The sequence below is a fragment of the Triticum aestivum genome, chromosome 1B (assembly GCF_018294505.1).
Source record: "Triticum aestivum cultivar Chinese Spring chromosome 1B, IWGSC CS RefSeq v2.1, whole genome shotgun sequence".
Classification (NCBI taxonomy): domain Eukaryota; kingdom Viridiplantae; phylum Streptophyta; class Magnoliopsida; order Poales; family Poaceae; genus Triticum; species Triticum aestivum.
Window position 1 is genome coordinate 180,478,606 of NC_057795.1, and position 16,048 is coordinate 180,494,653.

Genomic DNA, 16,048 nt, shown 5'->3' on the forward strand with positions numbered 1-16,048 from the left:
CTGGAGGTAGAGCGACGGGTGTCGGGGCAACTGGCCCAATCCGCGTCTGTGTAGACGACACGGTCCGATGGTGGAGAGGCTCCATTGTGCGCCCGCAGCTAGCCGAGTGTGTTGTGAATGTAGCGCAAGATGCGCTTGGACATTGCCAATGGGGTTGGTGCAGTGCATGGATGTGTAAGAAGACCTACTGCATGGCATAGGTGATGTCGGGTAGTGACAGCATCAGGTACTAAAGGGCGCCTGCAATGCTCTGGTAGAAGGATGCATCGGAGGCAAGAACGCCATCGAAAGCGGAGATCTTGAGTGGCCCTGGATCCTTGAGAGCAATGGAGACATGGAGCGACGTCGAGGATGCCGTGAGGATAACGTCATCAACATAAAGTATTAGATATGCATCACCATGGCCCTGATGTAGTACGAAGAGAGAGGCGTCAGAGCGCGTCGCATGGAAGCCGAGAGCATAGAGGCAGCCTGCAAACTTGGTGAACTAGGTGCAGAGTGCATCTTTCACACCGTATAGTGACTTGGTTAACAGACAAACGCCATCGGGGCAAGCTACATCAATAAATTCGGCCAGCTGCTGATAGTAGACATGTTCAGCGAGATCGTCATAAGGGTAGGCGTTCTTCACGTCTAGCTGGTGGACGGGCCATGAGCTTGCTACAGTGAGCTAGAGCACAAGGCAGATCGACGTGGGCTTGACGACTGGCGGACATGTGTCGGTGTAGTCAATCCCGGGGTGCTGAGAGAACCTGCACACCACCCAACAAGCTTTGTAGCGGTTGAGCGAGTCGTCGGGGTGCAGCTTGTAAGGAAACACTCATTTGTCGGAGATGACGTGGGCGTCGCACGGACGAGGAATGGGGCTTAGTATGTCCTACGCACATGTGTCTGCCGGCGTATATGGTTAGGATGTAGGTTGGCTTAATTGTAATTCTGCTGTAATAATAAAATTAATTACTTTTTCAGCTAATGGCTATTTATTTAAAAAATCATATAAAAAAGTCCAAAAACAACTATACAAATTGAGTTGTCCTGCGAGACATTATCGCATGGTCAAACATCGGTTCGGTTAGATTGTCCGTAGTGGGAGTAATTTCAGTAGTAACGTAGGGATCAACTCGTCAAATTTGCTTATGGGGAGATGATTTAATGAGAGAGAGATGAATTGAGTAATGTAGCTAGTTACTCAGAGCATGGTTTATAGTACAGCCGGCTGATGGCTATATGATGTTTCCATGTCATCTATAGCTAACCTTATAGTTGACAAGTACTCCCTCCGTCCGAAAATACTTGTCGGAGAAATGGTTGTATCTAGACATATTTTAGTTTAAGATACATTCATTTTTATCCATTTCTTCAACAAGTATTTCCGGACGGAGGTAGTACAATAGTAAGATATGAAGATATACTACTTTATTAATACATGTACCACTTCCCATTCTCATATAGTGCATAGGAGTACGTGCTGCAGGTGGCTGTTATTCTGTAGTCGGCTTCTCTTCTATCTCTCCCCTCCATGTCAGCAGAAAAATAATATCTTAACTCTTGTAACCTGCTTACATAAGCTTATTGTACTTGTTCTCATAGTATGGGTAACATCACACATACCAAGACAAGAAGTGTTATATAACACCACATATATATTAACCCCAATATAGAGGTAGTAATTTAGACCAGTAACATATATTACTAGTCTAAGTTGCCCTCCACTAGAAACGGATCCTCTAACATAGAGAATGGAAGTCACGGTGCTACAATGTTAGCCTCGTGTAAAATGAAGGAAAGTTAGGGGCTGTTAGGAGGTAGTTAGCAGGTTGTTTACTGTTGGTATTTGTTGTAGATATAAATAAGTAAATTAATTTCAATTTACTATCAATTTGTTTGTATGTAATTACTATAAATGTATACAGTAGATCATCAATTTGCAAATTAATTGAAATCGTTTTAGTGATGATCATATGGATGGATAGAAAGAAGAAAAGTCAGAGTACTGTAGCTTCTCTAACTTCCTTTCTCAATGTTAGAGGATCTGGTTACCTTCCCACACCATGCGCACTCAAGCATCTTAGATGCAGAAGCGGAAAAAAAAAATCTAATTTCGTTGATTATTTTTCTTTTTGCTGATTTTGACAAATTTACTGTGCACGCACGTGTAGATGAAAATTTACTGTGCATCCACGTGAAGATGAGCCCGTGTTATGCTATTCTCCGATCTCGGGAATGGCCCTCGATTTCATAGGCTGTACAGCTCGGTGCCGAATGGCAGTGTTTCAAGCATCAAAGCAAGCTAATACTACAATCACAATCATTATTAACTGAAATATCGCCACGCATCGATTCATGCCAAATTTTTAACCAACATAAAGAAAAACCACAATCAAGCGGATACATGACAATTCATATTCCTTGGCACGGTTGACACCAGGAGCAGAAGAGTTGATGAACAGCTGCCTTATATAAATAGTTTGTGTCATAGTGAGTATAAATACGTTCTGACATAATATTTATAATCTATAAGCAACAAACAAGAGGTAGTACCATCACAAATGGAAAAAAGAGAGAGAAAATCACAATGTACGCTGCAGGTTTCGTAGGCAAGGGTACTACTGTACTAACAAAGGGGCAATAATTTAGATAAAACTCCGTCTTCATCTACAACAACAACAACAAAAATCCCATCTAACCCCCTCCGGTATTTACACGAGGGGGGCAGATACTCTCCGGCGCAGATCAGCAGTTGACGCCACACTGCCCCATAGCGACGGCTTTCTGGGTATCGGATATGAAAGGGTCGATCTTCACCCACAGCAGGGAGAAGATGGAGGCGAGGAGGATGGACCAAACAATGACGATGGTTGGCGTGCGGTTCTGCTTCCCCATGAGACCCTTGAGGAAGGGGTAGAGATGGAGAATCACCCAGATTGAGAAGAAGAGCTTTCCGAAGAGTGGACCCCAGGACTGGTAACCGCTGTTGATGGCATATGATATGCCTGCCACCATGCCCACCAGGTTAATCACAAGGACGGTGGTCGGAGGGATGAGGAGACTCGTCCACTTGAACACATATAGCTCGGCAAAGTCGCCGTCCTCGTCGTTTGCCTTCGATGTAACCGTGAAGTTGGTGTCGATCCCGGCCAACACCTTCAGCAGACCCTGGAACACTGCGAAAAGATGGGCAGATGTGCCACCAATAACCCAAAACTGCTCGTTCCTCCACCAGTCCTCGATGCCGACACCACTCCATCGGAGCTCCAATATACCCGTGGCAAAGATGGAGGCAAACATAAGAATAAAGAACATCCCAGCATAGTTACTGATCTGTGTATCAGAAGGGGAAAAAAAAGGATATGAGCATCAGAAGTTTTTCTGACACGAAGACACCTGATGGTAAGGGTTTTAGCAATGCAGAGATTTAACTAGAAGGAGAGACCTCTGCCGAAATATAAACTATGATCAGCCAAAACATTTTTCTCTCGTGGTCATTAACAACATATCAAGTGACATAATTCAGATAACAATAATGCAAAAGGGTTTCTTGTTACTAACCTCAGGAATGATAAATTTGTTGGTGAGGAGACAGATAGCAGGAAGCACACAATAGGCAATAAGTGGGAGGGATGTTATTGGATAAACAATGGTGTTGATGTAAGCCACCCTCTCCAGAAGTTTCAACCGCCCACCGTAATTGTACCAGATAGGACAATGTCTGCTAAACAGAATTTCAACTGACCCAAGAGCCCATCGGAGAACTTGATTAAGTCGGTCAGAGAGATTGATTGGCGCAGAACCCTTGAAACAAGGCCGTGGTGGCATGCAGTAGATTGATATCCATCCTCTTGCGTGCATTTTAAACCCAGTAAGAATATCTTCAGTAACTGAACCATAGATCCAGCCAATCTGAAACAACATAAAAGAAAATCTCACTTCCAGTTTCGTATCTCAGCATAGACTTAGAGAAAAGAATGAGGGAAACTATGACTCTCACACTAACCTCTTTTCCCCATTCGGTTTTGTCCTCATATCCACAGCTGATGACATGGATGGCTTCCTTTAGTAGGGAAGCTGGGTTCGTTGAAGGTGGTATGCCTCCTTGAGTCATAAAGGTGGATGCAGTAAATATAGGAGACTGACCAAATCGTTTCTCCAATCTCTTCTGGGACATAAGCATGGACCTTTCATCCTCATAACCTGATGAGATTCAGAAAGAGTGAGTGATTAGTTGAAGCAAGTCATAGCTCAGAATCTCAAGAACCAAAAGGAAGACTAAATAGAAGAATAATGTTGTAGGGATTCAATATATACAGCGCTTGTTTTCAGATGCCAAGAATAAATGTAAGATAAAAATTGCAAGCACATACCTTCTATACCCTCTTCTATATCGTCCATGTTGAAGATGGGAGCAGAAGACTCGGTTCTCTTCATCATACGGTTTTTGTTATCCATGTAGCTCTTGCTCTTTTTCTTTCTGCCACCGCAGCAGCTCTTGACAACAATGTTAGGTTCCAAATCAGCCTCAGTTAATACAGGATCATAGCCATACAAGGCCTGCCTATTGAAACAGCATCCTGTCCCGACATACATTGGACCCTGAATGCCATCTAAACCTTTCATGTTGATCTGCAAAGAGGAAAAGCATGTAAGAGACAAGAAAGTGCTGTCGTCATGATGAAAACAGACAGCACCAGACTTACATCAAAGAAAACTATGTTGCGATTAGCATATCGATCGTGCAAATCAATGCCGTCAAATCTTTGTGGAAATTGGACATAGCAAGTTTTCCTTCCTAGAGCAGGATCCATCATGAAGCACATTGCTTCTCTAAGAGCTTTGCTGCTATTGAAGTAGTGATCACAATCCACATTAAGAAGATAGGCACCATTTGTCAATACAGCAGATACGCGAATCTGCCAACCAGCAAAAGGTATGTAATCATACAATTAGCAACGGACCAGATAGAATCCAATGCAATGTACACAAGTAAATTTCCAGAAGAGAACGCATACCAGTGCATTCATTGCACCAGCCTTCTTGTGATGCTGGAAACCTGGTCTCTTTTCACGAGAGACATACACAAGCCGTGGCAACTCATTACCATCAGTGTCAAGGCCACCACTGTGCCCCAAGAACACCTGAATTCCACAAAAAGTAAGTTTAATACATAAGATTCAAATTAGGTTGACATTATTTTCAAGCGACAGCCGCATTGAAGTAAAAGGTACCTGAATCATGCCAGGATGATCCCTAGGGTTATTCCCAGGCCAAGCGGTGCCATCGGCCATGGTCCACCCCTCTTCAGGCACTTTTTGGGCTTTGGCAACAAGTGCATTGATTCGTATTTTAAATTCTTCATACTCTCTCTGAAACAAAGCATACCCCTAAGTTAATGTCCAAGCAGAATTTGGGGAAAGAGCAATCTAAGCATGTGGTTTGTAGCTTACCTTCATTGCTCGTCTTTCCTTCACAAAAGAAGGCTGGATTTTGTCCTTTAGGTAATCTATTTTTTGCTGAAAGTAAAACTCCGGGGCCCTTGGTTCAATGTTGTGCTTCTTGCAAAACGGAACCCACTTCCTAGCAAATTCTGCAGTTTCTGAGAGCGACTCAAATGTCAACATAGCCGAACCATCATCAGAAACATAGCATGACACTTTGTCGACAGGGTAATCCACAGCAAGAATGGACAGAACAGTATTTGCTGTGATCAGGGGAGGTTCCTTCAGTGGATCCACTGTACTGACAAAGATATCAATGGGACACAGCTGTGATGGCTCTCCCTCCCTATCATACCTGCAACATTAGATTACACACCTCAGGACACAATGTTAATGAAAGATGTCATGGTGCCAAAAATCATGAACAAATGTAGACCCATTTGTCGTAACCTACCTCAATGCAAGCCTGTCAAGGTATGTTTCACGGTTGATTGGATACCATTTTGGAAACTGGTCTAGAAGCCAAGACAAGGCGAACCAAATCTCACAGATAACAGACACTAGCCATAATCCATAAGCATCACGCACTGGATGAGTGACACGATACTGGAAGAAGAAGCACAGGATGATAAGTCGGAGAATGATCACTATCCGGTAAAGATTGAGCTGGTTTGCAGGAATAGGCACTATACGGCTCAGAGGTAGACGTGCATCATCAACCCTGCAAAGACAAAAGTACATATATCTCAGTTTCATTGAGTTATTTCCAATAGAACAACAAAGTGCAACAACACTACAGGTAAAGCATAGTCAAGAGAAAAATTATAGATCCTAATCAACTCAGAAACATAAAGTATCAGAATAGTCATTGATTATAATGGAGAAAGGTTATTTATACATTTGCATATCTTCGCCATTTGAGCCAGTTCCTTCCATGTCTCCTCCTCCTCTTGCATCTGGATATTTATTTGTCACCTGCATCATGTTTTTGTCCTGCTTAACCCTCCAGCTTTCAACTCTTTCCTTCCAGTCAACACTGTTAAGCCCATAGGAGTTCAAGTCTTTTGAAGGGTCCACAATCCTCACAGGAACTGATATCATAGTAGAGAAATGTTAATATTTTCATCAGATAAGCAGACAAATTCTCCAAAAGAAGCTATTTATGATAGATAAGAATATACCTGGGACACTTGGATCGACATAGCTTGATGTTGGGCTGCGGATAGAGTGGCGATCAGGGGAAGCATCAGGGATTTCACCGGAGATCTGGAAAAGATTTTCAATGTATTAATGCACAAGAGCAAGGGATTCTGAAGAAACAAGCTCAGCTTTCAAGAATGCATGAAAAAACCAAGTGTCTGAATGATAGGTATTTACCTGTTGTCCACTTGTCAGCCGAGGAATACGATGATGAGGTTCATGGCGAGAGGATGAAGACAAATCAATGTCTTCTCCTTGACCCCGCAGCTGCCACTCTGGACCTTTGCCATTCCCTTGCTTATAGTTGAACTCATTGTCCAGGTCATCAACATCTTCTTCCTCCTCATCTCCCGGAACTCGGGGGCTACCTGAATTTTGTCAACAAGTGATGTATACATCAATTAGCATGATTTATAAACAAAAACATAAGAATATGAGGTGGATGGGTTTAATTTTATATGTCGAGCAACAAGCAACAATCAGTATACCACAACTTTGGCTCATATAAAGCAAGCAGAAAGCAGACTTCCATATGCAATTCTCATACAGATCACACAACAAATCAACATGTTGTATAGAAACAAACCTTTCAGCCTCTTGTATCTGGTCTTGCACTGAGGACAGCATTTGACCCCATCCTTGCGTTCATACTCATAGCAAGGGCGGCAGACCGGGAAGGCGCACTCATTGCAGGCGACAAAGACATCACCGGTGGCCGAAACACCAACAGTGTCACCACATATCTGGCAGCCCTGACCACCCGCGCCTTTTACCTCCTTACCCTGCATCAGTAAGATCAAAACAAGGTCAGCACACACCCGTGCGAAATTACACAGCTTGCTAGGAGACACAGCAATCGGGAATAGCATGAATTGCACGATGTTAAGGTAAGGTAGGCTGATCAGTGGATACTGAACATGGTCCCAATATATGGGTGAGGTCTGGAACAGATAATCCCCGTGTCATGAATGGCATGGCATTGAAAGGAAAAGTTTGTGGTTGTGGGTGTGGGTGTGTGGGTTGTGGGGGGTACGGATAACCCCGACGCTGAACATCTCCCAATTGCTCCACCGCTCGTCAATTCCTCACATGAACGGGGCCACCATTAACGGACAGGGGAAATGCGGCAAAACTACGAATCCAACGCACGAGCACCCCCATAGATTCATGCGTAATCGGGGAAAATTCGAGCTGTTACACCTAACACCGCAACCTAGATCCACCGACTCGCGTTTCGCACCAGATCCGCCGACGCGCGGACACGCGCACCGCATGAACGAGCCGTGACCAACAGAAATGGCGCCGACGAATTAAGGCACTGAGGCAGGCCGGAAGAGAGAGGGGGGGAGGCAAACGTACCGGGGCGGGCGCGTCGCCGTCGTGGCGGATCATGACGAACTCATTGCGATTGTGCGACCCCGCGACCATCCCCCGGTTGGACGCCATCTCCCCGCTCTCCGGCCGCCCTCACACCACACCGGCGGCGGTGACGAAGGCGAGAGAAAGAGTGGGGGCGGAAAGGCCGAGCTGCCGCTCTAGATCCGAGAGGAATCAGTGGAGATCGCCACCATTCCCGGATACCCCCGCGCGCGAGCTCTCTCTGAGCGCGCTTCTGCAATGCCGCTGCCGCCGCTGCTGCTCCTCCTCCTCCTCCACTCCTCCTATCTTGTCATGGCAAATAGAGAAAAAGGTGTCTCCTATTTCAGCTATTCCTGGAAGCCACCTTTGTGTCTGCGACTGTGCACAGCGTGGGAGCGATGGAGTGTAAACAGCGCAGCTGGCTCGGCTCGTGCTCTGCATTAAACTAACCCGTCTGGTAATCCGTTCTTGTCCCAATAATGGCCGTTGAGGCGCCGCTGTCAATGCCCGTCGGTGGCCTCTTTCTTTACTCCTCTGTTTCTGGTCTAACGAAATTTGATTGGGGCTCGGAATCTTCTTCCATCTCGTAGCTCCGTGCATGGAAAAGGATTTGAGATTTGTCGTCACATTTCAGCAACATTCATTCATTCATTTTGTGATAATGGTAGTATATCGTCGGCGAGATGCATGGGAGCTCTCGGCTGCCAAGGCCCTTATATAATACTTCGTCCGTTTCAAAATAATTGTTTTTCTAGAGATTTCAACAAATGACTACATACGGAGCAAAATAAGTGAATCTACACTCTAAAATATGTCTATATACATCCGTATGTGGTAGTCTATTTGAAATCATAAAAAGACAAATATTTAGGAACGGAAGGAGTACTAAAAATACTAAAGTTAGTATAAAATTTTAAAGTTAATACATGCGTAACGAGCTAATAGACTTGTCGCCATTCAAGAAACGATGTGCACCGAATTCTCACACTGGGAGCTCGAACATTTGAGCTCCGTCCTTTTTGCTTGGCACTGGCTCCCTTCTAGTGGGAGCGCAGGCCACTCGGGTGGCATCCTTCTAGATGTCAAGGATGCCACCTTTGAGGTAGGAAGCATGGACCGGGGCGAGTTCTTCTTCAGCATGGAGGTCTTTGAGCGGGCTATCAACTTTAAGTGGGAGATCATTGCCGTCTACGGACCTGCGGATCATAGCCGCTCTAAGGCCTTCCTCGCTGAGCTCCGCACGAAGGTCGCGGCCGCCCAGCTCCCGGTCGTGGTGGGCGGCGACTTTAACCTCATCCGGTCGGAGGAGGATAAGAGCAATAACTTGATCAACTTCCCCCGGATGCAAATGTTCAATGATTACATCGCGGACATGGGGCTCCGCGAGCTAGATCGAGTTGGTGCCAGGTTTACCTAGACCAATCGCCAAGCAGACCCGACCCGATCGGTCCTTGACAGGGTCTTCGCATCACCTGAGTAGGACATTCGTTGCCCCCTAGCGTCGCTCGGGGCGATTACTCGGATTGGTTCCGATCACGTCCCCCTCCTCCTCTCTTCTGAGAACGATCCCCCCCAGGCCCCCCGTTTCCGCTTTGAAACCTTCTAGCTGAACCAGCCCGGGTTTTCCGCTGCGGTGGTCGCACATTGGCGCGAGGCGCGCGAAGCCCCCCACCAATCACTCTCGGTCGTCGACTCCTGGCATTTTTGTGCTAAGCGGTCGCGGCAATTCATGAAAGGTTGGGGGGCCAACTTGGGCCGAGACATCCGGGAGCGAAAGAAAGCTCTCCTAGAGGGCATCCAGTCCCTTGATCTCCGGGCAGATGCCTCGGGCCTCTCGGCCGAGGAATGGATGCTTAGATACGATTTGGAGGACCAGCTCACGGTTATCTACACGGACGAGGAGGCATACTGGCGCCTGCGGGGTACACAGAATTGGGTCCTCAAGGGGGATGCCAATACCGCTTATTTCCAGACCATTGCCAACGGTCGGCAGTGCCATAACTCCACTCCGCTTCTTTGGGACAGAGAGACCCTTCTAGAGCAGTCGGAGGCCATTTGGGCCCATGTTGATGGCTTTTACAGAGACCTATTCTCTGCCTCCCCTCGGGGAGGGCTCGCCCTTGCCCAGGATATATGGCCGCCTAGCTGTTGTGTCTCGGCTGCGGATAATGTGGCACTTACGGCCCTATTCTCCGAGGCAAAAAGTGTGGGCGGCCATTAAGGGCATGAACCCGTCCTCGGCACCTGGCCCGGATGGCCTTTCGGTGAAGTTCTTCCTGAACTTCTAGGAGGTCATCAAACCTGAGGTGATGGCCCTTTTTGAGGAGTTCTATGTAGGATCCATCGACCTCTCCAAGCTCAACTTTGGGATAATCACCCTCATCCCCAAAGTAACTGGCGCTTCGGATATCCGCCAATTCCGACCGATCGCGGTGATCAATGTCATCTTTCGCATTCTTGCGAAGGGGTACGCCAATAGGGTGGTCCCAATTGCTGCCCGGATCACTCACCTTGATCAGTCGGCCTTTATCCAGGGATGTTATATCCTTGACAGAGTGTTGGTGTTTCAGGAAGCACTCCACGAGGTGCACGCCAAACACCTCAAGGCGGCCTTCCTGAAACTCGACTTCCACAAGGCATATGACACGGTTAGTTGGGCTTTCCTTCGGGAATGCTTGCTCCGGAAAGGCTTTGACGACCGATGGGTGACACGCGTGACGTAAATGGTCTCCTCGGGCCGGACCGCGGTCAACATCAACGACAAGATTGGCCCATACTTCCCCACCTTTTATGGGGTGCGGCAGGGCGATCCCTTCTCCCCATTTCTCTTCAACATGGTTGTTGATGCCCTAGCAACCATCTTAGATAAAGCTAAGGTTGCGGGACATATCAAGGGCATAGTACCGCATCTAGTTGGCGGGAATGGGCTCTCCCTCCTCCAATATGCGGATGACACCATTATCATGGTAGAAGGCTCTGCTAGCAACATCACGAACTTGAAGTTCCTCCTGCTCTGCTTTCAGCAGATGTCTGGTCTCAGGATTAACTTTGATAAGAGTGCAGTGATGGTCTTGGGCTACCCCCAAGAAGAATACAAGAGCATCACGGACCGTCTTAACTGTCAGCTTGGGAGCTTCCCCACGACTTATTTGGGGATCCCCATTAGTGACACGCGGCTCACGGTGGCCGAGCTACGCCCCACAGTGGGTAAGCTCCAACACCGCATCGAGCCTTGGCAGGGGCGGTGGCTTTCTAAAGCAGCTCGGACTATGCTCATTAACTCGTCCTTATCGAGCCTGCTCCTATTTTATTATGAGCTTCTACAGCCTGCTTGAGACTTGATACGTCTCCGATGTATCTATAATTTTTTATTGTTTCATACCATTATATTATCTGTTTTGGATGTTTAATAGGCATTTATATGCTATTTTAGATTATTTTGGGGACTAACCTATTAACCGAGGGCCCAGTGCCAGTTTCTGTTTTTTGCCTATTTTAGAGTATTGCAGAAAAGGAATACCAAACAGAGTCCAAACGGGATGAAACCTTCGCGATGATCTTTCTTGGACCGAAAGCAAACCAGAAGACTTGGAGATGAAGTCGGAGATGCAACGAGGAAGCCATGAGGCAGGAGGGCGCGCCCCCACCCTCGTGGCTCCCCTGACCTAGTTCCTTCGCCTATATATACTCTTATACCCTGAAAACATCCAGGGGCCACGAAACCACTTTTCCACCGCCGCAACCTTCTGTACCCATGAAATCCCATCTAGGGACCTTTTTCGGCGTCCTGTCGGAGGGGGATTCGATCATGGAGGGCTTCTACATCAACACCATTACCTCTCCGATGAAGCGTGAGTAGTTTACCACGGACTTTCGGGGGCCATAGTTATTAGCTAGTTGGCTTCTTTTCTATCTTTGATTCTTAATACCATGTTCTCCTCGATGTTCTTGGAGATCTGTTCGATGTAATATTCTTTTGCGGTGTGTTTGCCGAGATCCGATGAATTGTGGATTTATGATCAAGATTATCTATGAATATTATTTGGTTCTTCTCTGAATTCTTATATGCATGATTTGATATCTTTGCAAGTCTCCTCGAATTATCGGTTTAGTTTGGCCTACTAGATTAATCTTTCTTGCAATGGGAGAAGTGCTTAGCTCTGGGTTCAATCTTGCGGTATCCTTTCCTAGTGACAGTAGGGGCAGCAAGGCACGTATTGTATTGTTTCCATCGAGGATAAAAAGATGGGGTTTTCATCATATTGCTGGAGTTAATTCCTCTACATCGTGTCATCTTTCTTAATGCGTTACTCCGTTCTTTATGAACTTAATACTCTAGATGCATGCTAGATAGCGGTCGATCTGTGGAGTAATAGTAGTAGATGCAGGCATGAGTCGGTCTACTTGACACGGATGTGATACCTATGTTCATGATCATTGCCTTAGATATCGTCATAACTATGCGCTTTTCTATCAATTGTTCAGCAGTAATTTGTTCACCCACTGTAACATTTGCTATCTTGAGAGAAGCCACTAGTGAAACCTATGGCCCCCGGGTCTTTTTTCCATATTATTGAATCTCATTTATATCTTGCTAGTTTCCGATCTACTATTTTGCAATCTTTACTTTCCAATCTATAAACCAAAAATACCAAAAATATTTACTTTACCGTTTATCTATCTCTATCAGATCTCACTTTTGCAAGTGACCGTGAAGGGATTGACAACCCCTTTATCGCGTTGGGTGCAAGTTGTTGATTGTTTGTGCGGGTATTCGGTGACTTGTGCATTGTCTCCTACTGGATTGATACCTTGGTTCTCAAAACTAAGGGAAATACTTACGCTACTTGCTGCATCACCCTTTCCTCTTCAAGGGAAAACCAACGCAAGCTCAAGAGGTAGAAAGAAGTATTTCTAGCGCCGTTGCCGGGGAGATCTATGTCAAGTCAAGCCATACCAAGTACCCATCATAAGCTCTTCTCCCTTGCATTACATTATTCTCCATTCGCCTCTCGTTTTCCTCTCCCCCACTTCTAAAACGATTTTCAAAAACCTTTGCCTTTTCTTCGCCCCTTGCTATGTCTTGAGCTTGTGTTGGTTTTCCTTGAAGAGGAAAGGGTGATGCAGCAATAGTAGCGTAAGTATTTCCCTCAGTATTTGAGAACCAAGGTATCAATCCAGTAGGAGGCTCCTCAAAAGTCCCACACACCTACACAAACAAACAAAGAACTCGCAACCAATGCAATAAAGGGGTTGTCAATCCCTTCACGACCACTTGCGAAAGTGAGATCTGATAGAGATAGTATGATAAGATAAATGTATTTTTGGTATTTTATGATATAGATTGGAAAAGTAAAGATTCAAATAAAAGTACATGAGAAGCTTATATGATAAAAGATAGACCCGGGGGCCATAGGTTTCACTAGTGGCTTCTCTCGAGATAGCATAAATATTACAGTGGGTGAACAAATTACTGTTGAGCAATTGATAGAAAAGAGAATAATTATGAGATTATCTAGGCATGATCATGTATATAGGCATCATGTCCGTGACAAGTACACCGACTCCTGCCTGCATCTACTACTATTACTCCACACATCGACCGCTATCCAGCATGCATCTAGAGTATTAAGTTCATAAAGAACAGAGTAACGGATTAAGAAAGATGACATGATGTAGAGGGATAAACTCATGCAATATGATATAAACCCCATCTTTTTATCCTCGATGGCAACAATACAATATGTGCCTTGCTGCCCCTACTGTCACTGGGAAAGGACACCTCAAGATTGAACCCAAAGCTAAGCACTTCTCCCATTGCAAGAAAGATCAATCTAGTAGGCCAAACCAAACTGATAATTCGAAGAGACTTGCAAAGATAACTTAATCACACATAAAAGAATTCAGAGGAGATTCAAATATTTCTCATAGATAAACTTGATCCTAAATCCACAATTCATCGGATCTCGACAAACACACTGCAAAAAGAGTTACATCGAATAGATCTCCAAGAAGATCGAGGAGAACTTTGTATTGAGATTCAAAGAGAGAGAAGAATCCTTCTAGCTAATAACTATGGACCTGAAGGTCTGTGGTAAACTACTCACAACTCATCGGAGAGGCTATGGTGTTGATGTAGAAGCCCTCTGTGGTCGATTCCCCCTCTGGCGGAGCGCCGGTGAAGGCTCTAAGATGGGATCTCGCGGATATAGAAGGTTACAGCGGTCGAAATAGTTTTTCATGGTCACTTCTGATGTTCTCGGGGTACGTGGGTATATATTGTTGGGGAACGTTGCATAAAATAATTTTTTTTATGATCACCAAGATCAATCTATGAGTTCATCCAGCAACGAGAGAGAGGAGTGCATCTACATACCCTTGTAGATCGCAAGCGGAAGCGTTCAAGAGAACGGGGTTGAGGGAGTCGTACTAGTCGTGATCCAAATCACCGGAGATCCTAGCACCGAACGGACGGCACCTCCGCGTTCAACAAATGTACGGTCAGCGTGACGTCTCCTCCTTCTTGATCTAGCAAGGGGGAAGGAGAGGTTGATGAAGATCCAGCAGCACGACGGCGTGGTGGTGGATGCAGCAGGGATCCGGCAGGGCTTCGCCAAGCGTCTGCGGGAGGGAGAGGTGTAGCAAGGGGGAAGGGAGGCACCAAGTGCAAGGGTGCGGCTGCCCTCCCTCCCCCCTCTTTATATAGGGTTCCCAGGGGGGGCACCGGCCCTGGAGATGAGATCTCCAGGGGGCGGCGGCCAGGGGGAGGCTTGCCCCCCAAGGAAAGTGGAGGCGCCCCCCCACCCTAGGGTTTCCAACCCTAGGCGCAGGGGGGCCCAAGGGGGGCGCACCAGCCCACCAGGGGCTGGTTCCCCTCCCCACTTCAGCCCACGGGGCCCTCTGGGATAGGTGGCCCCACCCGATGGACCCCCGGGACCCTTCCGGTGGTCCCGGTACAATACCGGTGACCCCCGAAACTCTCTCGATGGCCGAAACTGCACTTCCTATATATAATTCTTCACCTCTGGACCATTCCGGAACTCCTCATGACGTCCGGGATCTCATCCGGGACTCCGAACAACTTTCGGTTTGCTGCATACTAATATCTCTACAACCCTAGCGTCACTGAACCTTAAGTGTGTAGACCCTACGGGTTCGGGAGACATGCAGACATGACCGAGACGCCTCTCCCGTCAATAACCAACAGCGGGATCTGGATACCCATGTTGGCTCCCACATACTCCTCGATGATCTCATCGGATGAACCACGATGTCGGGGATTCAATCAACCCCGTATACAATTCCCTTTGTCAATCGGTACGTTACTTGCCCGAGACTCGATCGTCAGTATCCCAATACCTCGTTTAATCTCGTTACCAGCAAGTCACTTTACTCGTACCGTAATGCATGATCCCGTGACCAGACACTTGGTCACATTGAGCTCATTATGATGATGCATTACCGAGTGGGCCCAGAGATACCTCTCCGTCATACGGAGTGACAAATCCCAGTCTCGATTTGTGCCAACCCAACAGACACTTTCGGAGATACCCGTAGTGCACCTTTATAGTCACCCAGTTACGTTGTGACGTTTGGCACACCCAAAGCACTCCTACGGTATCTGGGAGTTGCACAATCTCATGGTCTAAGGAAATGATACTTGACAATTGGAAAAGCTCTAGCTAAACGAACTACATGATCTTTGAGCTATGCTTAGGATTGGGTCTTGTCCATCACATCATTCTCCTAATGATGTGATCCCATTATCAATGACATCCAATGCCCATAGTCAGGAAACCATGACTATCTGTTGATCAACGAGCTAGTCAACTAGAGGCTTACTAGGGACATGTTGTGGTCTATGTATTCACACGTGTATTACGATTTCCGGATAACACAGTTATAGCATGAATAAGAGACAATTATCATGAACAAAGAAATATAATAATAACCATTTTATTATTGCCTCTAGGGCATATTTCCAACAGTCTCCCACTTGCACTAGAGTCAATATTCTAGTTACATTGTGACGAATCGAACACCCATAGCGTTCTGGT

The 16,048-nt window shown here is 46.3% G+C and overlaps 1 protein-coding gene across 2 annotated transcripts; it reads right to left on the bottom strand.

Moving 5' to 3' along the window:
• Positions 1–2,439: 2,439 nt before the first annotated feature.
• On the bottom strand, positions 2,440–8,369 carry LOC123114600 (probable cellulose synthase A catalytic subunit 1 [UDP-forming]). Of its 2 annotated transcripts, none has more exons than XM_044536092.1 (14): positions 7,992–8,368; positions 7,219–7,414; positions 6,810–7,000; positions 6,614–6,698; positions 6,331–6,523; positions 5,887–6,153; positions 5,442–5,787; positions 5,223–5,360; positions 5,007–5,132; positions 4,695–4,907; positions 4,362–4,620; positions 3,995–4,191; positions 3,550–3,900; positions 2,440–3,321 (listed from the first exon to the last, which is right to left on the bottom strand). In XM_044536092.1, the coding sequence occupies exons 1-14, from the start codon at positions 8,076–8,078 to the stop codon at positions 2,734–2,736; spliced, it is 3,237 nt and encodes a 1,078-aa protein (XP_044392027.1). In that variant the 5' UTR covers positions 8,079–8,368; the 3' UTR covers positions 2,440–2,733. The 2 variants fall into 2 exon arrangements, with proteins under 2 accessions (XP_044392027.1, XP_044392030.1); XM_044536095.1 differs by lacking the exon at positions 2,440–3,321 and adding an exon at positions 3,385–3,435 and having other exon boundaries at positions 7,992–8,369.
• Between the last annotated feature and the right edge of the window lie 7,679 nt (positions 8,370–16,048).

Coding starts and splice junctions, on each gene's coding strand:
- LOC123114600 (XM_044536092.1), bottom strand. CDS start 8,078: ATGGCGTCCAACCGGGGGATGGTCGCGGGGTCGCACAATCGCAATGAG. Junction 5,133..5,222: donor ATCATCCTGGCATGATTCAG/GTACCTTTTACT, acceptor TGTGGAATTCAG/GTGTTCTTGGGGCACAGTGG. Junction 3,901..3,994: donor AAACCGAATGGGGAAAAGAG/GTTAGTGTGAGA, acceptor ATGTTGTTTCAG/ATTGGCTGGATCTATGGTTC.